Genomic DNA, 26,927 nt, shown 5'->3' on the forward strand with positions numbered 1-26,927 from the left:
TTCCTGTACCTGGTAAATAGCTACTGCCATGAACAATATTTACAAAAAGTCCAGCCCTGGCTTTTTAGTAGTCTGAGAAATGAGTAACAAGTGTTATATTACCTCATGTTACCCATATTCCATCAGAAAAGGAAATGTAGGGGTGCCTGGGTGGCTCAGTCGGTTGAGCGTCCGACTTCGGCTCAGGTCATGATCTCACAGTTTGTGGGTTTGGGCCCCGCATCGGGCTCTGTGCTGACTGCTTGCTCAGAGCCTGGAGTCTGCTTCAGATTCTGTCTCCTTCTCTCTCTGCCCCTCCCCCACTCACACTTTGTCTCACTCTGTTTCTCAAAAATAAATAAAATGTAAAAAAAAATTTAAAAATAAATAAAAAAAAAAAGGAAATGTAATATGTAGCAAAGGGCACTGTAAGCAGACCCTTAATGATAAGTATTTTAGTCACTTATTATTTTTACAATAACCGAGGGAAAGAGTCCAGGTGGCCCCCTTAGAATGTTAAGTATTAAATTTTTTTTTTCAACGTTTTTTATTTATTTTTGGGACAGAGAGAGACAGAGCATGAACGGGGGAGGGGCAGAGAGAGAGGGAGACACAGAATCGGAAACAGGCTCCAGGCTCCGAGCTGTCAGCACAGAGCCCGACGCGGGGCTCGAACTCACGGACCGCGAGATCGTGACCTGGCTGAAGTCGGCCGCTTAACCGACTGTGCCACCCAGGCGCCCCGAGAATGTTAAGTATTATGTTTGGAGCCTTAATTCAATCCTGTGCCACTAAGAAGATTACTGTGCTTTTGAGACAAAGTTCCAATTTTGACAAACAGCTTTTCTCACAGAATTCTCTGAATTCATAATCTGTTCATCCTGGTTCTGGTCCTTCTTATTCTTATATTCTACTATATGCTGCCGAATTTTAGATGATAAGCACCCAGAGTGTTCTGGTACAGTGTGGCACGAGGCAACCAGAATAGTGTTGGCCATAAATAACTGGCATGTAAAACAGGGTGGACCAATTTAACATCAACCCTGCCTGTGAACTCAGCAGAAAGGACTCCGAGGAAGAACATCCTATATCTCTTCTCTGTAACATTTACACGGAATGCTTAGTTCTACACACATCACGAAATTCTGAAAAAAGAAAGAACACCTTTATTTGACAATTTAATCTAGGCACTCCCAGTACTTCGGCTCACTGAGTAAGAGACTTCACGTCCTTCATATCTGGGAAGCAGCTGTGTGTATCTTCCTTACTTTAGGAGTGTCTGCCTTGACCAGAGAGAAACTGAGCCAAGATTTATGTGGTTTCAATGCGCAGTACATGAGGATTAAGGAGTGCACTTGTGACGAGCACCAGGTGTTGTATGTAGTAAGTGTTGAATAAGTTTCTTATTTTTAAATGAAGCATGTAAATCAACCCCATTTTGGAGACATTTTTCAAGTATAAAAAGTCTGCTATGTATTTAGAAATATTGAATAGTTGAGATTTAAGTATTTCAGTGTATTTAAATTTTACTTTTAAAAAGTAAGAATAATAAATAGGGGAGATGGAGAGTGTGTGGAGGTATCAGTGAAATAAGAATGGAAATAAGAATGGAAGAATGCTGGTAATTGTTGAAGCTAGGTGATGAGAGTTTGTTACACTATTTTGTTTAGTTTGTATATATTAAAACTTTTCCATGATAAAGTCTACTACATCAAAATAAGGATTACCCCCCTCCCCAATGGTTCTTATTAGATCTCATTTTTACCTTTTTTCAATGTGGTTACTGCAAATTATTTTCACCCTGAAAATGCACATTCCAAACCTGTAAACTTCAGGTTCCAATCAGTCCAGAGGATTGGGTGAAATGTATTCTATAGATCTTAACAATAATCCTTACATCACTTTGAACTGCTCAGATGTATGTGATTTTTTTAAAGTAAGTAATAAATGTGCCTGTTTTGGGAAAATTAATCCTCTTTGGTATTGAAGCAAAGTTATTCTAAAAATATTTTCCAAACACACACACCATTTTTCATTGCCATATAATTTTATCAGAAAGAACTCTGAATTACTTTGAAGTCTCCAGTGGCATAAAAATCAGAGTCACACTTAAAAGGTTCTTTAGAAAGAGTCACGTAAATGTTCCCATTGTCCACTGTCACTGTATGAATCCTTTGCTTTACTCCTTTGGAACACCACTCAGGTTTTGCTGATGGATCTCTAGGGTTTATAGACTGGTATAGTCCTTCTCCTGTTGCCAAAGTAATTTTGTATTTATGCCAGGGGCAAACTATGCATGGTCGTCCGTCAAACTCCTGGGGAAGGAAATAAATGATTTAATAGTCTGACATTTCCAACATTCACAATAAATCTCAGACTCAGAACAGATTCTATTGCAGAATAACCAGGTTAAAGAACAGGCCAGCTCCTCTTTTTTCCTTCCATTTACAAATTATTCAGCATAAGGCAGAACCTAATCTTAGCAGTCATCAGGTCCCTTTTGCATTTGATTAGAAACCCAGCGTGTTAGAACTGTATCAGAAAATGAGCTCAGGCAACTACACCATGTGACTGAAGCTATGCTGTTATGTATTAGATGTGAACGTCACTTCCTTGACAGAAATGGGACAACGGCATCAAGTGCTTCTAAAGGAATTTCCTCTAGCCGCTGGGAGCACAGTAAGCTTCAAATATAAATTTAAGAAGGTTACTAAAGGCATGAGTGTATACGTTAACTGCAGAGTGATCTGTGACTCAAAGTAGTCAATTCTCAACTTTTTAACTGTCTTCAGTCAGTGGTTCTCAAATTTTAAAGAGCATGGGAATCACCTGGATCTTGTTTAAGTTCAGTAGGCTTAAGGGTAGGGTACAAGATTCTGTGGTTCCAACAAACTCCCAGGTGACGCCAGTGTTGCTGGTCTATGGATCACACTTGGAGGAGCAAAGTCTTACAGCTCTCATTATGGTCCAAAACTCAGGGAAATTCTTTCACATTATCATCACCACGTGCTTACCTTTTTCTCTACACCAGAAGTGCAGGAGTGCTGATATTGTACCCCCACAGAACTGTCAACAAACATTCACATTTTCGTAATTCATACATTCATGTTCATAATGTATGTCCTTTAACATGAGGACAGGTGTGGAAATAGGTAGATATGAAGTGTAGAGAGAGTGGAACACTAAGTTTAAGCATTCATTTTGTACTGTTCAGGGAGGAGAGGGAGGGAAGGAGGGAGAGAGATCAGTTTTATGAAGTAGAAAACAAATTAGGCGGCTAGCTAGTTTGGAAGTAAGACAGTTCCCCCATTCCCTCCTCAGATAAGGCTTTTTAAAAAAAATTTTTTTTAAATACACACATTTTTACTACATTATACAGGTAATATATAATCACTGAAAAAAATCAAACTGTGCAGTAAAAAGTAAAAAGTGAATGTTACTTTTTATTTAAAAAATGGGATCTCATTAGACCTATTATTCTATGGCTTGCTTTTTTCTGCTCAAAGATATACTGCTGACATCCCTCCATACCAACACACAAAAATCTGACTCATTAATTTAGTGGCTGCACAGTTTTCCACAGCATGGCTATTCATAGCTTATTGAAACTGTTTCCTATTGTTAAAACATTTAGGTTGCCTTCAATTTTTCATTATGACAAATAATGCCACAGTAAACCTCTCCTTTATATATTCTTAAACATTTGTGCAATTATATCTGCAGGGTAGATATCAGAGTATAATTGTTAGGTCAGAAGACATGCATACTTCTCATATTTATCTGTGAAACAGTTTTCTCTACATTGTAGGACTGTAAATTCCTAGAATATTAGCAATTATACTCAAAGCATTAAAAGACAGTTCAAGCTCAAATACAATTTTTTTGCATACAGAATGAGACAATATAAATAAAACGTGAATTTGTAGAGAATAGATTTTACATACCTCTATTTCTCCCAAATGTAAAGGCCCTCCTGAGTCTGAAAAGGAATTGAATATTACATCTAGTCACTAAAAACAAAACAAAACAAAACAAAACAAACCCAAAAAACACCTGAAATTTTGATAGTTTTGTGGTTAGTAAACAAATACAAGGTTTACAAATAAAAAATAAACTCTTACGGTAACAGCGAATATCCATCGCATGATATTCTCCTTTGTGGTAGAAAATGACCACTTCTCTATCATGGACAACAGCTGTCATTCTTTTAGATTTTTTAATGTCATCTTCTCTGCCAACACAGACAGGAGAATATTCCTTCACTTCAGGATCTTGTTCAGAGCCATCAAGATCCATGCTAGTCGAACAAAACAAAAAGCAAGTAGTCTTCACTAGTTTGGCTATGGAGAGAATCATACTGTAATAGACGTTTGATTTCTCTAAGACTGATGGATGGTGTTTTTGTTTTTGTTTTTGTTTTTGGTAGCTATACAAAATAAAGCATTTATACACATTGGGTCATGGTCATAATTTCAAGTTAGAGACTCTTAAAGCTTGCCCAAATTAGGGAAGATTCCCCACTTTGAGGCTGGACTCATATTAGATTCATTTCAATGGGTAAGGTGTATATTTCAAAGTCCCAAGACCCAAAGAGTTAAGTTTCATTGTCCTTTTATTCCCTATCAATTCAAAGCTAAACAACAGCCAGTTACCAGTGTTGTTTTCAACCTTCTTCTGAAGGTAGGATTCTTTGATAGTCTGAACAGTCTTGGATCTCTTGGTTGAGATCTTGGTAGGGTGATTCATTTGATTTTGCCTGGAGTGAACAACCAGTCTTAGAAATCAACCAGATAACTACTCTGCCATAAGGAGATAGGTATGAATGGGCATATTACATTTTCTTAACTCAGAAACTGTCATTACTTTCTTCTGCCTTGTTGGGAATTCAAAGAGATGGCTTTCTCTTCAATTAATTTATAGAAGTATGTAATATATAGACGTATATATAGAAATATATGTATATATATTTCTAAACAAAAGTTTTAGTAGAGAATTTCCAGGTACTCTGAATATATTTTTTCTCAGCACAGATGTTTAGACTACTTCTTTGAAAGCAGCTCTTTCAAAGAGACCTTTGTATACTTTAAGAACACAGTCATAGTCTGTTAATTCCATGTGAGAAGGAAACATCAAGATACATCAGTGTCAGGAGTGTCAGCCTCTTGTAGAGGATTTTCCTGAGGGCGTCCCATAGGGGGAGTATTTAAGTTTTATTCTATGACAGTTTCTGAAAAAAAACCAAAAAACCAAAAAAAACAAAAAACAAAAAACTATATATCCTGTTTTGCCAAGAATTGCTGTATTTTTCTTTCTTCACTCCTAACCCCAAATCTTTCTTCTTCTCGCCACCCTCTTTCCATTAGTGTTGTAATCACCAATTTTTCTGGAAACATTCCTGCTTTTCCTCTCAGGATAGAGACTGTGTGGTCTATAACTTTCAAAAAGTATAAAGAACCACATATAATATTACCTTAGGGTTGACAAACAGCTTTCTTCCCCAGGCAAGAGCATATTTTGAATCTTTGCATGTAATGAAATAAAAATCACAAAACGCAAACTGAGACCACTCAAAGAGTTTTACTTTTTATTTCTTAATAATGCATTTTTGGATATTCCTTCATGGTTTCTGCCCTCTGCTGGAGAATGGGAACCTTCAACTATCCAGACAATGTCCAGCTCCACAAGCGGCATAAGGCAAGCTCACTCCCCAATGTGAGTGGACAGAAAAGAGGCTGCCTACAGCATTTGGGCATGAGATCTTGTATGTACCCAGACCATTACCTTGGAGCAGGGCTACTTCAACCCCTTTATTATATGAAAGAAACTAAAAGTTCATGGTAACATCTAATCACATCCTACTTTTTCTTTGGATCATTGATGGACAAATTTCTCTGTAATCAATTTAGAGAGGAATATATGTCTAAAAACTAAGCGGGAAAATTTCTCAAGAAGGGACTATTGACAGTAATCTTTAGCACAGAATTACAAAATGAAAAGAAAATTTCAACAATGGATCTTCAGATTCTCCTTTTGCAAAGTTCTCTTTTCTTGTCAGAGATTATCATTCATTTGACAAATATTTTCTCAACATGTACTATGTGACTAGCACTTCAAGGAAGTAAAAGAGATAAGGTCTCTTTCTTCTAGATATTATATTCTAGTTGGTGAGACCAACAAATAAATACCAGTAAACAAATACACAAATGATATAATTACACACTACCATAACAACCATGAATAAAATGAACTGTGTAATATGAGAGAGAAAAGGGGAGGCCATTTTGCAAAGAATAGGCTGGGAAGATGATTCTGAAATGACAGTTGAGCTAGAACCTGAAAAATGCAAATGAACCAGACATTCTAAGAGCTGAAGGAAGAGCATTCCAGGCCGAGGAACGACAAATATGAAAACCTGAGGAAAGGAGACTTGGCTAATGAGGAACAGATAGGAGACTGGACCATAACAAGTGAGCTTGGTGAAACAAACAGGACCCAGGTCATGCAGTACTGTGTGTGAATTTTATTGTAGGGGCAAAGGGAATGTGTTAAAGGGTGTAAAGCAGGCAGAGATGACATGATCTGTTTTTAAAAGAATGCCCTGGCTGTGTGGACAATAGATTGTAGCCAAACAAGAGTGGAAACACAGAAATCAGAAAGCTATTATAATGATCCACAGGACAGAATATGGTGGTTTAGACCAGGGTGTTGATTTTGTGGGGGTGAAAATGTAACAACAACAACAACAACAACAACAATAGCAGTAGCCACAATTACACTGTGCTAATTAAATGTCAGGTACTGTTTTAAGACTTTACATTTACTTAACTCATTTAATATCCTAACATGTTACTATAAAAAGGTATTATTTTAATTGTATAGTGAGGAAACTGAGTAAGACCAGAGAGGTTGGGCTCGTGAACAGGAATAAAGGAGCTACAGAAAATAAATAAGGGTAGCTCCCAGGTTTTAGTTTTGTGCAACCAGCGAGATTGTAACTATGATAGGAAAGACTGAAAATGGAATGGTATTTCCAGAAATGGAAAATCAAGAACTAGCTACATTTTGCACATACTGAGTTTGGAATAACTAAAAGACTCTAGACAGAGATATCATGTCTACAGTTGGATATATGAAACTAGAGTTGAGAATCACAAGAGAGAGAAATTTGAGAGTTGAAAAGTTACAGAATTCAATGGAGTAAGTTGGAGAGGGAGTACAGACAGGTCTAATATAATTCCTTAGGTGCATCAACAGTTAAAGATCAAGTGGAAGAGAGCCTGAAGAGAGGCAAGACCAGTATGTGTCCAATCTACTGTTAATCAAATGACATTCACTTGGTGTTTACTTTTCTGTCCTACATTTTCCTCAAATGGTAAGTAAGTGGTGATCCAGCAGGAAGGCAGGCAATGAGGTGAAATCCATTCTAATGCTGGCCACCTCTATGTGTATTACACAATACATGAAGAAAATATGGACTTCCTAGGAAATTGTCCCAAAAGGTTGGTTCTTTCATGAAGGCTTGGACTACTTTTCTCCTTGCAATTTTCCTTATTTCCTTAACCTCCACTCTCCTAGAAATCAAATAGTGTTAAATTCCAAGTAAGAGTTTATATCCAGAATTATTATTACTACTTTTCTTCCTAGTATCTTTAAAGTTTGTCTATTAGATTCTTAAATACCCTTTTGGCCAAATATAGAAATTGAAAGGTGAGAAAAATAAGACTAAGAAATCTTTCAATATTGTTCATAGTGAGACTGGCTCTCTGTATAGGTCTGATCTAGCCCTTCAATCAAAATAATGATTTATATACACCACTGTATGACATTTAGGAGCTATTATTTCAAAATTAATCACACAATCAGCCTTTAAAATGGGTTATATGTTCATTTTCAATCCAAAATAACTCTTCAGTCATAATGTCTCAATAGATGTTTATGTTGACACAAGCCTTCCAAAACAAAATGTAACAACCATTCTAAAGGTTGTGGCAAGGCTAGGTTTTACTCAACATTTCCAGTTTCAGGTCCATTTTAACAATTTAATTATTTTATGGATTTCATCAGATTGGGAAATGAGATAGCTGCAGATAACGTGAGAGGTATCCAACTCTGCCTGATACAAGATAAGGAATTACATATAGAAAAGGAAAGGAAGTGAATCAAAGTGATGGCCCATGATAGTTGTAGAGACCCAGATGCTGTTAAACAAAGGAAGGTTGCCATGGAATGCTCATGGTATTAAACAGAATACAGTTGCCTATAATTTAAGATATTTAACAAAATTATAAATCACATGTCAACTTCAAATATTCTAATTTTAGGAAGATGACCAATCCTTCCTAATCCACCTCCTCTTCAAATACAGTAACATTGTCATATTTCAAAGGAAGTTATACAGAGTGATGATGTAACTTTCCTTGAGAACAGGAAACTGCCATTTTGATTTTACTCGTCTTAGGTTAACATTTTACATATAAATGCATATATGGAACTTCTTTTAAAAATTTCTTTAAATGTTTGTTTATTTTTGAGAGAAAGAGAGCACACACGAGCAGGGGAGGGACAGAGAGAGAGGGAGTCACAGAATTCGAAGCAGGCTCCAGGCTCTGAGCTGTCAGCACAGAGCCTGACATGGGGCTCGAACTCATGAACCAGGAGATCATGACCTGACCCGAAATTGGACGCTTAAATGACTGAGCCCCCCTCCCCAGGCGCCCCATGTGGAACCTCTTTAAAAAGGGCACTTGAGGGGCACCTGGGTGGCTCAGTCGATTAAGCGGCCGACTTCGGCTCAGGTCATGATTTCACGGTCTGTGAGTTCGAGCCCCGCGTCGGGCTCTGTGCTGATAGCTCAGAGCCTGGAGCCTGTTTCAGATTCTGTGTCTCCTTCTCTCTGACCCTCCCCCGTTCATGCTCTGTCTCTATCTGTCTCAAAAATAAATAAACGTTAAAAAAATTAAAAAAAAAAAGGGCACTTGGACGTTGATGAATATAGATTAGAATGCTCATAAGCTGTAGACCCAATCTCCTCCCAACAAGAGGGAATATGTGTTTTATGGCAGAGGCTCCAGGCTTTCTGATGGCTTTTCTAAATATTTATTTAATCTTGTATGACTCATTGATTGGAAGTCTGGAAATGTTGGGAGAAAAAGAGCATAGATCATTTAAAAAGTAAGTTTGTAAAACAGAAATTATTATTTAGAAGTAAAAAATCTCCATGTGAATGTGTTAGGAGAGAGCCTTAGATGAAGTACTTCACAGGCTACTGTTTTGAGAAGGGTAATTCTGAGCCACAAGGAACATAGACACTAGATATTACATCAGCCTGCGCTCCAAAACTGAGGTGTAGGATGAGGGATGTTTGTGTGTGTGCATGTGTGTTGATGAGGAGAGGCAGGAAGGAACTTTGAATTCAAGGTATAAAGGAAAGCATTACACAAATCAATCTTAGGAAATTATAGAAATGTCAAGTCTGTACTCTGAAGTTTGCACTGTTAATTCCTGCTCTAACTAACCTAGTTGCTTTTTACATGATGGAAAAACATAACGTATGCTATTTTAAAAAATTATTTCACAATAAGTAAATCAAACTGAGAAAGACAAATACCATGTGATTTCACTCAAATGAATAAACAAAGAAACAAAAAGCAGAATCAGACCTATAAACACAGAGAACTGATGGTTGCCAAAGGGAAGGGGGTTAGGGAATGGCAAAATTGGTAAGGGGGAGTGGGAGATACAGACCTCCATTTATGGAATGAATAAGTCATGAGAATAAAAGGCACAGCAGAGAGAATACAGTCAATAATATTGTAATAGTGTTGTATGGTGACAGATGGTAGCTACACTTGTGGTGAGCACAGCTAACATACAGAGAAGCTGAATCACTATGTTGTACACCTGAAACTAATGTAACATTGTGTGTCAACTATACTCAAATTAAAAAACTGAAAATCATTTCACAATAACAAAAAAACCCAAAAATATAGTATTTTTAAGCAAAGGCAATGAGGGCCATGCCATAATTTCCTGGATTAGCTGTGGCTAACAGAAGGCTGGATTACCACATCCCTAAACAATTATCTTGTTTTGCTTGATATTGGCAGGTACCCAAAGTATACAAATTGCTCAGGTGGTAGTATTTACTCCACAGCATTGGATGTGCAGCCTTTATCACATTTTGTGACAGAACAGACAGAGGGGCAACAAAGATAAGATAAAAGGGAACAGATGAACTGAAATAGGCTGAAGAAAAAAACAAGAAATGTAGAGTTTGCAACACGTATAACCGACTAAGGATGACGATTCAAAAAGTATGAAGGACTTTACTATACCAGTAAAGTGCAAACACACACACACATACACACACACACACACACACAGAAAAATGGGCAAAAGACACAAACATTGCATAGATGAGGAAGTGTAAATGGCCAGTGATTACATGTAAAGATGCTCAACCTCATCAGAAGGAAAAAGTAAAAGAAATGCAAAGCAAAGTCACAAATAGTATACTATTTTCTATCCAATTGAGTGGCAAAAATTATAGCAAGTATTGGTGAGGATATGGAGAAATTGATAGTGATGAATTAATTAGTGCTACCACAATTTGGCATGACCTAGTAAAGTCGAACATATTCACGATCCATTAATCCCCCTTTAAGTACACTCCAGAGAAACATGCAGAGGTACACTAGGAGATAATCACAGGAATGGTTATAACAGCAAACGATGGGGAAAAACTCAAAATGCATCAACAGTAGAATGGAGAATTTTCACATTCATTCAATGGAATGCAATGTAGCAGTAAAAAATGTCTGGATGCATCAAGTTGGATTAACTTCAAAAATAAAACTTTAAAGGAAAACAATTTTTAAAGAATTCGGAGTATGCTTCTATTTTTACCAAGTGCAAAAATGGGCAAAACAAAACAATATATCATTGATGGATACATGTAGGTAGAGTAAATTTATAAAGAAAAGCAAGGGGATAGAAAACACGGAATTCCTTAAGTGCCTAAAAATGTAACATTTAGTCTTATATTTAAAATTACTCTTTTAGCTTATAAGTTGTATCCTACTTTACATTTATGTAACAGATGATCCAAAAACCAAGAAACAGGATAAAATGGCACTTTCTATCCTCAGAAAACGTGCCTCTGCAGAAAGATCATGAATGGACTGAGAATTTTGTTCAGCTTCTTTAAAAACTTGGCACTAGAAAGGGGAAATAAATGAAAATTTAGTTTTCTTTGTCCAGGCAAAAAGTTAGAAAAGAAATACTAGTATCAAGCAAGTAAAATATATGAAATGTACAGCATGAAAAGTTAATTAAGTTCTCCAGACTTCCAAAGAAATGAGAACCCAATACAATCCTTCCTCAAGTTTCAGTCTCTTCGAACATACAGTTTTAGCAGGGTTTGCACCCCAACCAAGGAAAACTGCAGTGAACTTTGCACAAGCTGATAAGAAATGAGCAGAGAACGCTGGGCTAAATGATAAAAGGTTTCAGAGAACTATGATTACAGTCTTGCTTTTGCTTAGGAAAGTATTATCATACCCTTCAAATAATGGTCATATGTATTTATGATAGCTAGTAATATTTATAATTAACATCCACATTATTCTTAATTAAATATTGTGAATATCATGGTCCATTCAGACAATAAGAGTCAATGTATTCACCTTAGTTACTGTTACTTTGATGCACTATTCATATGCGCCCACATATTTCCTCATTTTGAGTCTACTTTAAGATAGCAGAATCTTAACTAAAAAGAAAGTGAAAAATTAACCGGTCTGTGCTGTTTGGGGGCTAGATCAAGCAAAGTCACTTCTGAAAAATTTAGCCATTTTGTTCCATTTTCCTCAAGAAGTATTTTTTTGGCCCGTGCCTAAAATAGGTTTCTAAACGTGCTAACACCATATAAAATTACAGATTAGTTCAATAGATCCTCAGTCTCTATTAGATACTTTTCCAGCATAGGGAATCCATTCAGGTTAAATTAAAAAAAATAAATAAATAAGTTTCCATAAGACACTGGAGATAAAAGAGACATGAAATTAAAAGAACTTACTTGTTATTCCTCTTGATCTCTGACAAAGGTGCTTTTACTAAGTCTGGAGCCTTGACCTACACATTATCAGAATGCATGGCTCCAGGGTGACACCCTTGTTTTTAGGTTCAGAGAAGAGACCAGCCTTAGATATTAGTTTTGCATCTCTTTGGATGGCAGAATATTATAGATAAAACTAGTTATCCTTCAGTGAGTGGCCACCCACTTGGACTGTTTGCATACAGGAGTTCACTATCGCCAAGGGGTAAGTAGTATACCTATCTTGCAGATTAGGAAACTAAGGGTAAAGGATCCCCTTTAACAAAAGTAGCAGTCAGGATTCAAAACCCACAAAGTAGCAGTCAGGATTCAAACCTACATCTTCTGAGTCTATATTCAGTGAACACAGTGTATACATCTTAACATTTCATCTAAGCAACATCCATGGTTTATAAAAACACGTGGCCTGCAAGTAAACTTAAAGGTACAAAGCCTTTTAGCAAAATAAAGATATCTGTGTACGTATATATACATAGATGTACGTTTATCACCAAACATGGTTCTGATTTTTTTTTTACTTTAGGAAAGCTAATGTCACAAGAGTAGCATCAACGGATGTTTAAAGCGGAATAGTTCCCTAATCATTTAATAAAGTCATGTAGCTGCTCTGGAATTTACTACTATCATCCCTGCTATTAGAAATCTGTAATCACCGGTGAGTTCATCTGGGTTTGAATCCTGGCTCTGCGTGATTTGGGGCAAGTTGCTTAATTTCCCTGTGCTGCAGTTTGCATGTCTGTAAGAATGATCTGCCACATAGGGATGTGGAGAGGAATGAACGCTCACTACAAATCAAGTATTGTAGAGCAGGACCGGACCATGGGAAACGCTCTAACCATGTGAGCTGTCATCTCTAAGGCCCTTCCAGTTCTGACAAATTAACGCACGACTTGAAAGTGTATTTAACACCTTAGTAAAGACCGTCTACAGTAGTTATACGGAGAGGTGCTCAGGAACCCCGGGCACAGGCTACACGTAGCTGTCCAGAGGTTCTGGACTGTTGCGCCTACAGACTTCAGGAGACGAGTATCTACCACGGCCTGGGCTGCAGAAACCGCGGAGCAGATTTAGTTCGCATAGAGGCCAGGAAAGCTAGTTAAAAACGCCCCGCCTGCCCTACACAAGCGGCAGGTCCCGGGTGGGCCCAGACTGTAAGGTGAACAAGCTTGAAGGGCCTCGCTGTGACTGGGCGGAATCCAGTCCGGAGATTAACGGTTAACGAACGCGAGCCGACTCCTGGCAGAGCCATAGCGCTCAGAAAGGCCTGGAGCATAGGCCAGACGACAGCAACGCCCACCAGCTCCAGGCCACCGCCGGCGCCGCCGGCGGAAGCCCGACCTGAGGCCCGCAGCCCGGCCGGAAACAGCGGCGCTCGCGAGCCCCGCCCAACCCCGCCGCGAGAACTGAATTTACCTTTAGTCCCTTGCTCCGCCTCCGCACGTCCTGCCAGCAGCGGAGGCCGCGTGACTCTCCTGCGGGAGCCAGGCCTCGGACCGAGGCTCGGAGCTTCCGGGGGGCGGGGCAAGCCGCCCACGTGACCCGAGAGCGCCTGCCCTTGGAGACTGCCTCAGCGGCACTGCGGGCTGATGACCGCCATCCCCAGCTGGCCGCTGGTCAACCGCCCTCTGCCAAGGCTTCCGAACTGACAGTCGTGAAAGTGTGCTTGACAACCGTAGGTAGCATCTATTTTAAAGTATGTGTTAATCTCACTACATTTATCCACATTTTACATGCATCCACGATCTCACTCTCAGGAATTTACCTTATAAAATATTTACAGAAGTTCGTCACGATGCGTGTAATCCATGTGTAAGGATGCTTACTGCCACGAAAGAATTAAGAATAGCTAAAGTGATCAGCAAGAAGGGAATGGTGGTCAAATAAAATACGGTGTAGACATGTGAATTACTTTGTAGCCACATACTCAACAGTTATCATGAATGTAATTAATATTAAAAAGGAAAGGATACAATACACAATTCTTTAGTGTAAATAAAAATATTTCTCATGATACAAATAGATATGTATGTATGTAAGTTTTTTATAAGATTTTTTTTAAAAAACTTAACTGGTTGCATTAGAGGTGGTAGATAAGTTTTTGAACTTTGCTGTTTCTCTGTATACTTTGTGAATTTGAAAACAAATGAAAAACAACACCTCCCACTTGTATTCAAAGCTGGAAGCTAGTTGAGTCTGGCATGTTTTTTATTTTTTTATTTTTTATTTTTGGTTTATTTATTTATTTATTTATTTATTTTTCAATATATGAAATTTATTGTCAGATTGGTTTCCATACAACACCCAGTGCTCATCCCAAAAGGTGCCCTCCTCAATACCCATCACCCACCCTCCCCGCCCTCCCAACCCCCATCAACCCTCAGTTTGTTCTCAGTTCTTAAGAGTCTCTTATGCTTTGGCTCTCTCCCACTCTAACCTCTTTTTTTTTTTTTTTTCCTTCCCCTCCCCCATGGGTTTCTGTTAAGTTTCTTAGGATCCACATAAGAGTGAAAACATATGTTATCTGTCTTTCTCTGTATGGCTTATTTCACTTAGCATCACACTCTCCAGTTCCATCCACGTTGCTACAAAGGGCCATATTTCGTTTTTTCGTTCTTTCTCATTGCCAAGTAGTACTCCATTGTGTATATAAACCATAATTTCTTTGTCCATTCATCAGTTGATGGACATTTAGGCTCTTTCCATAATTTGGCTATTGTTGAGAGTGCTGCTATAAACATTGGGGTACAAGTGCCCCTTTGCATCAGTACTCATGTATCCCTTGGGTAAATTCCTAGCAGTGCTATTGCTGGGTCATAGGGTAGGTCTATTTTTAATTTTCTGAGGAACCTTCACACTGTTTTCCAGAGTGGCTGTACCAGTTTGCATTCCCACGAACAGTGCAAGAGGGTTCCCGTTTCTCCACATCCTCTCCAGCATCTATAGTCTCCTGATTTGTTCATTTTGGCCACTCTGACTGGCATGAGGTGATATCTGAGTGTGGTTTTGATTTGTATTTCCCTGGTAAGGAGCGACGTTGAACATCTTTTCATGTGCCTGTTGGCCATCCGGATGTCTTCTTTAGAGAAGTGTCTATTCATGTTTTCTGCCCATTTCTTCACTGGGTTATTTGTTTTTCGGGTGTGGAGTTTGGTGAGCACTTTATAGATTTTGGATACTAGCCCTTTGTCCGATATATCATTTGCAAATATCTTTTCCCATTCCGTTGGTTGCCTTTTAGTTTTGTTGGTTGTTTCCTTTGCTGTGCAGAAGCTTTTTATCTTCATGAGGTCCCAGTAGTTCATTTTTGCTTTTAATTCCCTTGCCTTTGGGGATGTGTCGAGTAAGAAACTGCTACGGCTGAGGTCAGAGAGGTCTTTTCCTGCTTTCTCCTCTAGGGTTTTGATGGTTTCCTGTCTCACATTCAGGTCCTTTATCCATTTTGAGTTTATTTTTGTGAATGGTGTGAGAAAGTGGTCTAGTTTCAACCTTCTGCATGTTGCTGTCCAGTTCTCCCAGCACCATTTGTTAAAGAGACTGTTTTTTTTCCATTGGATATTCTTTCCTGCTTTGTCAAAGATTAGTTGGCCATACATTTGTGGGTCTAGTTCTGGAGTTTCTATTCTATTCCATTGGTCTATGTGTCTGTTTTTGTGCCAATACCATGCTGTCTTGATGATGACAGCTTTGTAGTAGAGGCTAAAGTCTGGGATTGTGATGCCTCCTGCTTTGGTCTTCTTCAAAATTACTTTGGCTATTCGGGGCCTTTTGTGGTTCCATATGAATTTTAGAATTGCTTGTTCTAGTTTCGAGAAGAATGCTGGTGCAATTTTGATTGGGATTGCATTGAATGTGTAGGTAGCTTTGGGTAGTATTGACATTTTGACAATATTTATTCTTCCAATCCATGAGCAGGGAATGTCTTTCCATTTCTTTATATCTTCTTCAATTACCTTCATAAGCTTTCTATAGTTTTCAGCATACAGATCTTTTACATCTTTGGTTAGATTTATTCCTAGGTATTTTATGCTTCTTGGTGCAATTGTGAATGGGATCAGTTTCTTTTTTTTTTTTTTTTTTTTTTTTTAAATTTTTTTTTTTCAACATTTTTTATTTATTTTTGGGACAGAGAGAGACAGAGCATGAACGGGGGAGGGGCAGAGAGAGAGGGAGACACAGAATCGGAAACAGGCTCCAGGCTCCGAGCCATCAGCCCAGAGCCTGACGCGGGGCTCGAACTCACGGACCGCGAGATCGTGACCTGGCTGAAGTCGGACGCTTAACCGACTGCGCCACCCAGGCGCCCCTGGGATCAGTTTCTTTATTTGTCTTTCTGTTGCTTCATTGTTAGTGTATAAGAATGCAACTGATTTCTGTACATTGATTTTGTATCCTGCAACTTTGCTGAATTCATGTATCAGTTCTAGCAGACTTTTGGTGGAGTCTATCGGATTTTCCATGTATAATATCATGTCATCTGCAAAAAGCAAAAGCTTGACTTCATCTTTGCCAATTTGGATGCCTTTGATTTCCTTTTGTTGTCTGATTGCTGATGCTAGAACTTCCAGCACTATGTTAAACAACAGCGGTGAGAGTGGGCATCCCTGTCGTGTTCCTGATCTCAGGGAAAAAGCTCTCAGTTTTTCCCCATTGAGGGTGATGTTAGCTGTGGGCTTTTCCTAAATGGCTTTTATGATGTTTAAGTATGTTCCTTCTACCCCGACTTTCTCAAGGGTTTTTATTAAGAAAAGGTGCTGGATTTTGTCAAAGGCCTTTTCTGCATCGATTGAAAGGATCATATGGTTCTTATCTTTTCTTTTATTAATGTGATGTATCGTGTTGATTGATTTGTGAATGTTGAACCAGCCCTGCATCCCAGGAATGAATCCCACTTGATCATGGTGAATAATTCTTTTTATATGCCGTTGAATTCGATTTGTTAGTATCTTATTGAGAATTTTTGCATCCATATTCATCAGGGATATTGGCCTGTAGTTCTCTTTTTTTACTGGGTCTCTGGTTTAGGAATCAAAGTAATACTGGCTTCATAGAATGAGTCTGGAAGTTTTCCTTCCCTTTCTATTTCTTGGAATAGCTTGAGAAGGATAGGTATTATCTCTGCTTTAAACGTCTGGTAGAACTCCCCTGGGAAGCCATCTGGTCCTGGACTCTTATTTGTTGGGAGATTTTTGATAACCGATTCAGTTTCTTCGCTGGTTATGGGTCTGTTCAAGTTTTCTATTTCCTCCTGATTGAGTTTTGGAAGAGTGTGGGTGTTTAGGAATGTGTCCATTTCTTCCAGGTTGTCCAATTTGTTGGCATATAATTTTTCATAGTATTCCCTGATAATTGTTTGTATCTCTGAGGGATTGGTTGTAATAATTCCATTTTCATTCATGATTTTATCTATTTGGGTCATCTCCCTTTTCTCTTTGAGAAGCCTGGCTAGAGGTTTGTCAATTTTGTTTATTTTTTCAAAAAACCAACTCTTGGTTTCATTGATCTGCTCTACAGTTTTTTTAGATTCTATATTGTTTATTTCTGCTCTGATCTTTATTATTTCTCTTCTTCTGCTGGGTTTAGGCTGCCTTTGCTGTTCTGCTTCTATTTCCTTTAGGTGTACTGTTAGATTTTGTATTTGGGATTTTTCTTGTTTCTTGAGATAGGCCTGGATTGCAATGTATTTTCCTCTCAGGACTGCCTTCGCTGCGTCCCAAAGCGTTTGGATTGTTGTATTTTCATTTTCGTTTGTTTCCATATATTTTTTAATTTCTTCTCTAATTGCCTGGTTGACCCACTCATTCTTTAGTAGGGTGTTCTTTAACCTCCATTCTTTTGGAGGTTTTCCAGACTTTTTCCTGTGGTTGATTTCAAGCTTCATGGCATTGTGGTCCGAAAGTATGCATGGTATAATTTCAATTCTTGTATACTTATGAAGGGCTGTTTTGTGACCCAGTATATGATCTATCTTGGAGAATGTTCCATGTGCACTCGAGAAGAAAGTATATTCTGTTGCTTTGGGATGCAGAGTTCTAAATATATCTGTCAAGTCCATCTGATCCAATGTGTCATTCAGGGCCCTTGTTTCTTTATTGACCGTGTGTCTGGATGATCTATCCATTTCTGTAAGTGGAGTGTTAAAGTCCCCTGCAATTACCATTCTTATCAATAAGGTTGCTTATGTTTGTGAGTAATTGTTTTATATATCTGGGGGCTCCGGTATTCGGCGCATAGACATTTATAATTGTTAGCTCTTCCTGATGGATAGACCCTGTAATTATTATATAATGCCCTTCTTCATCTCTCGTTACAGCCTTTAATTTAAAGTCTAGTTTGTCTGATATAAGTATGGCTACTCCAGCTTTCTTTTGGCTTCCAGTAGCATGATAAATAGTTCTCCATCCCCTCACTCTCAATCTAAAGGTGTCCTCCGATCTAAAATGAGTCTCTTGTAGACAGCAAATAGATGGGTCTTGTTTATTTATCCATTCTGATACCCTATGTCTTTTGGTTGGCGCATTTAATCCATTTACATCCAGTGTTATTATAGAAAGATACGGGTTTAGAGTCATTATGATGTCTGTATGTTTTATGCTTGTAGTGATGTCTCTGGTACTTTGTCTCACAGGATCCCCCTTAGGATCTCTTGTAGGGCTGGTTTAGTGGTGACAAATTCCTTCAGTTTTTGTTTGGGAAGACCTTTATCTCTCCTTCTATTCTAAATGACAGACTTGCTGGATAAAGGATTCTCGGCTGCATATTTTTTCCGTTCAACACATTGAAGATCTCGTGCCAATCCTTTCTGGCCCTCTTCCGTGGGCCTCTCGTCTGCGCTCGGCTCCGGAGACTCCGTTCTGCTAATCCTCTGGCGGTTTTCTGGGTTCTTTAGGCAGGTGTCGGTGGAATCTAAGTGATCGGCAGGACACGCGGTGAGCCCAGCGTCCTCCTACGCCGCCATCCTCATTCTTTCTCTCTGGCATGTTTTTTAAAGTGTCCCCGACAATCTTCTAATGCAGTGGTTCTTAACTTGGGCTGTACCTTAGAGTCACCTGGGACTTTTAGACAGTCACGATGCCCGGAGCAATGAAACCTGGGGTAGCAGGAGGGTTAACATATTTTTTGTAACTTCCCAGGTGATTCCAGTGTGACCTCAAGGTTAAAACCACAATCTATATTTAATGTCCTGAATACTGATCTCAGATCATAGAGTGTTCCAGTGGGTCTGAGGCAGCTGAAATGCAGTGCCTTGTTCGTCTTCCTCATCAGTTTTTCTGTAAGCGTCAACATATAAAATGTTGAGAAACCCAGCATAATGGATTTGCCTTCAATGCTAGTTTCTTCTGATTTCTATTCTGTTCAGTATAGTTTTAGGATGATAGTAATATTTTATGGGATAATTTCCCATTTTGACCATTTACTGCACTGATCCAAGCAAAAACTAATCATCTAGTTTTGATGAACTGCCTTACCAAAGTGAAAATATATTTGGATTTATTATAAATTACATTATCTATTAGCCATTCCAAATTATTTTATGGCACATGGAGGGTGTTAGCAGTCTTTAGCTTGTGTCATGAAAGGGCTAAATAAGATTTGCTCTTTCTAATGAAAAGTTCTTCTTTTTGCCTTGGCATAATCTGGGCATTAAAATAAGACGTATCTTAGATTCTTTGACCTTAAATCTGATTTTGAATAAACAGAAGACCTCAGTAGTTACACATGCATATGTACACAAGAGGGAGAGAAACTTTCTTTTATTTCTGTATAAAGTATTAATGGGGTTAATCACGTAATAATATGAAATTCTTGGAAAACTTTAGTGTAAGTGTGGGGACACTTTCTACCTTCTCACTCCTTGGCGCCAATCTGCATCTTTTACTATAACCTCCCTCCATTTGTTCTCTCATCCTTTCCTTTCCTGCTATTGACACCTAGTGGTAGCCCTGGCATGAGTTTTGTTACCTACCATGGAAAACTCCAGCTTTTCCTCTGTGAACTTGCTCACCAATATCTTGCTCTAAAAATAGTTTTTTGTTTTTTTTTAATGTTTATTTATTTTTGAGAGAGAGAGAGAGAGAGAGAGAGAGAGAGAGTGAATGGCTGAGGGGCAGAGAGAGAAGGGGACAGAGGCTCTGAAGCAGGCCAATGTGGGGCTCAAACTCATGAACCAAGAAGAGATCATAACCTGAGCCGAAGTTGGATGTTTAAGTGACTGAGCCACCCAGGAGCCCTAAAAATAGTTTTAAATGTCTCTTCTCACCATTGTGAGCCCCTCTTCTGTCCTCATAGCATCAGGCTGTTTCTAGGCTGACTTTTCTAGGACTAAGCTCTTCCTCTCAGAGAAGTTCAAAAACTGCCTTCAATCCTAAACCATAATCTATTTTGTGAATAACGAAGACCTCAGTGTGCTGATAGTTTCACTACAGGGTGATTTGAGGAGTATCAACCAATCAGGATTTCTTACTCTTTCAAACCAGAAAAGGGTGATAACATTGCCCTTATGAGGCCATTGTGATTCAGATAAGAGAAAGGGTGGCTTCAAATACAATCTATCTGCTCATAACATAAGTGAGAGTTTGTTGTGGATACCTATGTGACAGTCCTACTTGTGGCAGATGTTCACCAAACATCCCATCCACTACCCCACATTTCCCACTCTGTTTACAGTTGGTTGAGGTCATGTGTCCCTTCTAGATTGAAGCATAGAAGAGTTCTTACTCCACCTCCCCAGTCTCTCTCTCTCTCTCTCTTTTTTTTTTTTTTTTTTTTGTCACAACCACAGATATTATAGATGATGGACTTCTACTGACCTGGGTCCCTGAGTGACTATGTGACACAGAGACCAACCATCAACCCCCACTCACTACCTTCCACCAAGCCATGAAAGATACGTAACTTAAGTGAGAAATTAACTGTTGTGTTAAACCACTGAAATTCTAAGATTGTTTATGATTACACCAAAGCATAATTTAATTTGATGTCTCATAGCTATCGTCAGTTTTATGTGTTTGAGGTTGAAATATTAATTTTCTCCTGTAAACCTGTACTTCTTTTTTTCCTCCATCTCTATAAGTGACAACCCTGTTCATCCACATGCTTAAGGTAGAAACCTGGATGCCATACTCACATCTCCCCTTTTCTTCTCCTGTGCAGAAAAGAGTTAACATAGCTGACCAAAGATGGCTCTCCTTATAAAGCTCTGCTTGTAAGGTTGGCCCCTGGCTGACATCTGGGAACGTGGCTGATAAAATAGTTCTCTCTACTGAAATAAGATTTTCCCTAAATAGTAAGGATACCTCGCTGTCCCTCATCTGTTTGTACAAATAATATGGTTTATGCTGACCATGACCTGCTTTCCTTCTGGGAGTCAAGAACTTTGGTGCATGCTAGGCAGAAGTGCTTGCATGACCAGCCCTAATAAAAACCTTTGGGTGCTGAGCCTTTAACGAGCTTCCCTGGGCAAAAACATTGCACACCTGTTTTTGCATTATCGTTGCTGGCACAAGAGTCAGCTTTGTGTTATCCCTCCCCAGAGGGAGAGAAGTAAGGAAGCCTTCACTTGGATTCTTCCATTTTCCACCTGTGTCCTTTTTCCTTATCATCCAGCTCTGTATCCTTACGATATCACTCTAGTAATCTTAGCATGAGAAGGACTATATAATGAGTTTCAGGAGTCCTTCTAGTGAGTGAATCCCCAAACACAATGTTGCCTTAGGACCCCTTGGGCTATCCCCCCATACCTAATCCAATTCTGAGTCTTGTCAATTCTACTTCCTAAAATGTACTTCAAATTACTTTTTTTTAAATTTGTTGCCACCATTCTGGAAGGTGCCATCATCTTTTATTTGTATTGGACATTAAGAGGACCCAATAGAAACCACCTTTTTTCCCTGCCTGAATTTGGAACCAACTCAGAGATATAGTAAGAGATCAAAGTGTAAACTTTAGTTAATGATAAAAATCTAGATTGGGATAGCTTAGATGTGCAGTCAAATGGATTAACATCACCTGAACTAAATTTATGTGCCCAAATTGCTTCCCTCTACCTTCGAGCTATCCATCTTGAGAGGATGGACCACATTGTACTCTCTTTAGGCACACAGATTTGTAGAAAGGAGAAGGGAAGGACTGAACTGAGTATACAGAAGAAGGGAGTGAAGGTTGTAGATTTTAAAGATTTCTTGTTCACTCTGAATTTTATCTTACAAGTGGAACTCCAAGTCTTGGGCATCCAGCAAATGATACACATGCTGACCCTAACTCTAAGTAGGCAGTAGAGAAGGGAGTGTGGTCAGTGAACACCAGGTTGTCTGCAGTGAGCCTCAAGCAAAACACTGGCCATTAGTAGTACCAAGCCAGGCTAAGCAAATAGGCACAGGCCAAAGGGCCTTCAGTGATGTGAGCTTCAGAGTGTAGGTTGCCACTCCTTGACCTTGAAGCATGTCTACAACATCTTCATTCCACTCCATTCATTCTCAGTAAAGGTAGGAAGGCCAAAAAGACCTCAGAAAGCAGGCATAGCTAAGGCAAGGATTAAATTGCAGAAAAAATGCCTTTTGGTACATTGACCTTTCAGACGGTACTGCTTAGAATATTTGCTGCAATTAGAGATAGTGAAGTTAATGAAACATAACTTCAGGTCCCCTCACACGTGTGGGCCCTTTCCAAGGTCCTGAGCAACCCTAGTAATGTGTTCACATGGTCATCCTTTACATCCTTTTAATATAATTTGGAAGCACTCAAAATTACAGAAAAGTAGTACAGGGAACTCTATCCCAACAGCCATTTAAGAGTATGTTGCCAATCTGATGCCACATCAGCCCTTCATGCTCTAGTATGTATTTCCTGCAAGCAAGGACATTCTTCTACGTAACCACCATACAACCCTCAAAATCAGGAATTTAACACTGACATGTTTCTACCATCTAATCCTCAAATCCAGTTCAGAATCAAGTTGCATTTAGTTGTGATGTATGTTTAGCTTCCTTGTGTGGGACAGTTTCTCAGTCCTTCACCAACATTCATGATATTCACGTTTAAAGATTATGGCCATATATTTTATAGAATGTTCCCTAACTGAGGTTTGTCTGACACTTCTCTATGATGAGATTCAGATTGTGCATCTTTGGCAGGAACTTCACATAGATGGGGGCCGGAGCCCCTGTACGGCTGTACTTCTGTTCCCTTCTCACTCAGCTTGAGCCAACTCACTACACTACCATATTGTCATCTACCCCACCAGGGCTCTGTCACTTCTCTCTAAGCCACTGCATGTCCTGCCAGTCCCCTAGCCAGCATAGATGTCTATCTACCCTGCTCTGTCCTTTCCTGCTGGCTTTAGGACTGAATTGTTCATGAAGGAAAGAGAAGAAAGAAAGGAATAATTGTCATATGTTTTTGTAAAAATGTGCAAAAGTAAGACAATTTAACTTCAGTGGATTAAGGCCATTGTCTCTTTTCCTTCTGTCACACAAGCATTTTGGGAATTTGGCTAAGAGGCATTTGAATTGGAAATGCATTTAGTTTGTGTTTGGTGGGGTATATTTATGTGGTTTGCAGCCAGTTGTGGTGTATAGCTAAGTTTCTGCTGGCTGTCCCAGTGTAAAAACAACCTCCAAATATATTCCCAGTGCCCATTGTGATGGCTATCCTTATATGCTAGATGCAGGCTACAGTTCTATCAAAATGTGAGTATGGGCTCTGGTGTCTGGAACAGGGAATATGAAAGTCCTGGAGGAGAAATAAGATTTGAACAGGTAGAGCTAGAAACTATTCTATGGAAATTTTTATCTTATCATTACATTTTTGGTAAAATGGTAAGCCCAGGATTCTGTTTTCATAGATAGTACACATGAGAGATGCTCAATAATACAACATTAAAAACTACAAATTCATATATCTTTCTTGATGGGAAGCATATGACATAGAATTTATCATGATTCCCATAAATACACAAACCTGTACCAGGATTACCGTTTGTTTTATGCTTTCTGTCAATTAAAAAAAAAAAAAGATTGTGCTATAAGAAAGATCAAGTTATCGTTCTATTCTCTTTATGTAAAATGTTTTAAAATTGTTGTCATGTGAACAAATGAGTAAAGAGTAGGGAGCCAAAACTTGTAGGCAGAAAGTATGATAGTGGTGTGTGTAACAATTAATTAATAAATGTCTGCTATTCTGTTAGGTTTTTAGTATTTGTGTTTTTTTGTGATTATTTGCCCATTCTGAATATTCACTTTAATACCTAATTATTTATTTATTATTTTGTATTCTTTTTCTTAAAGAGAGCCTCCCCCTCCCACCCATTGTGACCTAGATCTACCCTGAGCTACATTTAAACTGCAAGGCGGCTGAGCTCTGTGCCCGCTACAGAGCGCTAATGAGTATCTAACTGGAAATTGTCCATGACAGCGTGGGCAGGCGGCACTGCCTGGGCTGCTCCAAGTTCCATTTGCATTCTGGTCCAGAAAGAGAAGCATGGTAGAACTAGCCTTGGATTCATGTAGATGTCACATGCTCAGAGTCATTCCACACCATCTCTTTCAGTCCAGATGGTGCTGGAGAAAGCATACCTAGAGGCAGATTGCTTAGCCAAAGTCGCTGAAAACAGGCACTGAGGCACAGGAGTGAAAATACATGCTCCAAGAGAGCTCCATGGCACGACATAGAGGCCCTGTTCCATGAAGTAGGAGGATTCAGAATGGAAATGGCAATGAAGAGATTTTTAATTTGTAAGAAGGGAAAGACTCCTGGAGACTGGGACCTCCATCTTTGCAAATTTCTAAACTTGTGAGAAGGTGGATTCACTTGCTTCTTTTTTATTTTATTTTATTGTTTATTTTTTAAAATTTACATCCAAATTAGTTAGCATTTAGTGAAACAATGATTTCAGGAGTAGATTCCTTAGTGCCCCTTACCCATTTAGCCCATCCCCCCTCCCACAACCCCTCCAGCAACCCTCAGTTTGTTCTCCATATTTATTAGTCTCCTCTGTTTTGTCCCCCTCCCTGTTTTTATATTATTTTTGTTTCCCTTCTCTTATCTTCATCTTTTTTGCCTCCTAAAGTCCTCATATGAGTGAAGTCATATGATTTTTGTCTTTCTCTGACTGGCTGATTTCACTTAGCATAATACCCTCCAGTTCCATCCACACAGTTGCAAATGGCAAGATTTCATTCTTTTTGATTGCCAAGTAATACTCCATTGTGTGTGTATGTATGTATACATACATACATACACACACCACTTCTTCTTTATCCATTAATCCATCAATGGACATTTGGGCTCTTTGCATACTTTGGCTATTGTTGATAGTGCTGCTCTAAACATGGGGGTGCATGTGTCCCTTCGAAACAGCACACCTGTATCCCTTGGATAAATGCCTAGTAGTGCAATTGCTGGGTCGTAGGGTAGTTCTATTTTCAGTTTTTTGAGGAACCTCCATACTGTTTTCCAGAGTGGCTGCACCAGTTTGCATTCCCACCAGCAGTGCAAAAGAGATCCTCTTTTTCCGCATCCTCGCCAACATCTGTTGTTGCCTACGTTGTTAATGTTAGCCATTCTGACAGGTGTAAGGTGGTATCTCATTGTGGTTTTATTTGTGTTTCCCTGATGATGAGTCATGTTGAGCATTTTTTCATGTGTCAGCTGGCCATCTGGATGTCTTCCTTGGAGAAGTGTCTATTCATGTCTTTCGCCCATTTCTTCACTGGATTATTTGTTTTTTGGGGTTTAGTTTGATAAGTTCTTTATAGATTTTGGATACTAACCCTTTATCTGACTAACGCTTTATCATTTGCAAATATCTTCTCCCATTCTGTCGGTTGCCTTTTAGTTTTGCTGATTGTTTCCTTCACTGTGCAGAAGCTTTTTATTTTGATGAGGTCCCAGTAGTTCATTTTTACACTTGCTTCTGTCTTAGGCAAATGCATAGATGGATCTTCTCCCCACCCCCAGGGTTAACATGATGCCAAAGTAACCTTTTATGAGAAGGTGTCTCCCGATTGTTATAGATTTGGACCTGCATCCACCAACTGACAGCCATCCTGGGTAGCCGAGACTAGGGTGTTTCTTATCTCATATCCTAAGCCTATTCTAAAGAGTCTTTGGTGATACCAAGTACTGGGTTCTGGGAGTACAGTTTTGCTTGGCCATTGTTCCAGGAGTGGGGAGTGGGTTGTTTCCTAACTTAAGTAGGTAGATGAGGAACCAGTACTACAATACAGTTCTGCTTCCTCTTAGCACTTTGAACTCTTTAAAAGAGTGAGGCTCATCATGAAATGAGAACTGATCAAGAGAACCTGAGAGGTCCTAAAGGACTACTCTGTTTCAAGGAGAGCAGTCTGCAGCTACCTCTACTGAAGGAAGGATTCACAAATCCTCATGCTTCAGGGAACTTGCCAGCAGAGGCTATGTGGAATTGGCAATCAAGGAGGTCTTTAAGTTTTTCAGATGAGATAGGAAATTTTGCTTTTTGAACCACAGTTCTTTGGATTTTGTTATCTTTGGGCTTTAACCTGCAAGAGGATTTAAACTCTGAACCTCAGCTTCTCCCCTAGACATTGGTTTAGAACTCAAATAAGGAGAATGTTTGTTTTGTTTTTATTTTTTGTTTTGTCTTTAATTTGGCTCCTCCAACCCCAACAGTGGAGGTAGTCCAGCAGTGCTGGTCTAATTGAAGTCCCTTCACGTAAGGCCAAAGGGTAAGGGCTGTGCGGCCCCTCTAACACTCTGCTGAGCCTGATATTTCTGGCATGTGTGTGTTGCACTAAAGGTGGCTCTATCTGGTGTCAAAATCCCCATATCCCTTGTGAGCAGCATTTTAAGTCTTGAACAT

General features: G+C 39.1%; 2 protein-coding genes across 9 annotated transcripts in view; one reads left to right on the forward strand and one right to left on the reverse strand.

Moving 5' to 3' along the window:
* Window positions 1-2,007: 2,007 nt before the first annotated feature.
* On the reverse strand, window positions 2,008-13,638 carry RFESD (Rieske Fe-S domain containing). Of its 8 annotated transcripts, none has more exons than XM_058726895.1 (5): window positions 13,016-13,410; window positions 11,065-11,195; window positions 4,101-4,276; window positions 3,924-3,958; window positions 2,008-2,294 (listed from the first exon to the last, which is right to left on the reverse strand). In XM_058726895.1, exons 3-5 carry the CDS (start codon window positions 4,273-4,275, stop codon window positions 2,031-2,033), a joined length of 474 nt encoding a protein of 157 aa, XP_058582878.1. In that variant the 5' UTR covers window position 4,276; window positions 11,065-11,195; window positions 13,016-13,410; the 3' UTR covers window positions 2,008-2,030. The 8 variants fall into 8 exon arrangements, with proteins under 8 accessions (XP_058582878.1, XP_058582853.1, XP_058582871.1 ...); XM_058726870.1 differs by having other exon boundaries at window positions 13,004-13,410; XM_058726888.1 differs by having other exon boundaries at window positions 11,060-11,195; window positions 13,004-13,410.
* SKIC3 (SKI3 subunit of superkiller complex) overlaps window positions 13,620-26,927 on the forward strand; it is a 166,333-nt gene continuing 153,025 nt past the window's right edge. The window contains exon 1 of the mRNA XM_058726802.1: window positions 13,620-13,766. The gene's annotated coding sequence lies outside the window, so the exon portion shown is untranslated. The remainder of the gene's footprint in view (window positions 13,767-26,927) is intronic.

This window comes from Neofelis nebulosa, chromosome 1, assembly GCF_028018385.1.
Source record: "Neofelis nebulosa isolate mNeoNeb1 chromosome 1, mNeoNeb1.pri, whole genome shotgun sequence".
Taxonomy (NCBI): Eukaryota; Metazoa; Chordata; class Mammalia; order Carnivora; family Felidae; genus Neofelis; species Neofelis nebulosa.

Excerpts from the sequence above, each read along its gene's own strand:
- RFESD (XM_058726860.1), bottom strand. The coding sequence starts at position 4,275 with ATGGATCTTGATGGCTCTGAACAAGATCCTGAAGTGAAGGAATATTCT. Across the intron at positions 3,959-4,100 it reads GATGGATATTCGCTGTTACC|ACTCAGGAGGGCCTTTACAT; the intron begins GTAAGAGTTTAT and ends ATTCCTTTTCAG. Across the intron at positions 2,295-3,923 it reads TACATTTGGGAGAAATAGAG|GAGTTTGACGGACGACCATG; the intron begins GTATGTAAAATC and ends TTCCTTCCCCAG.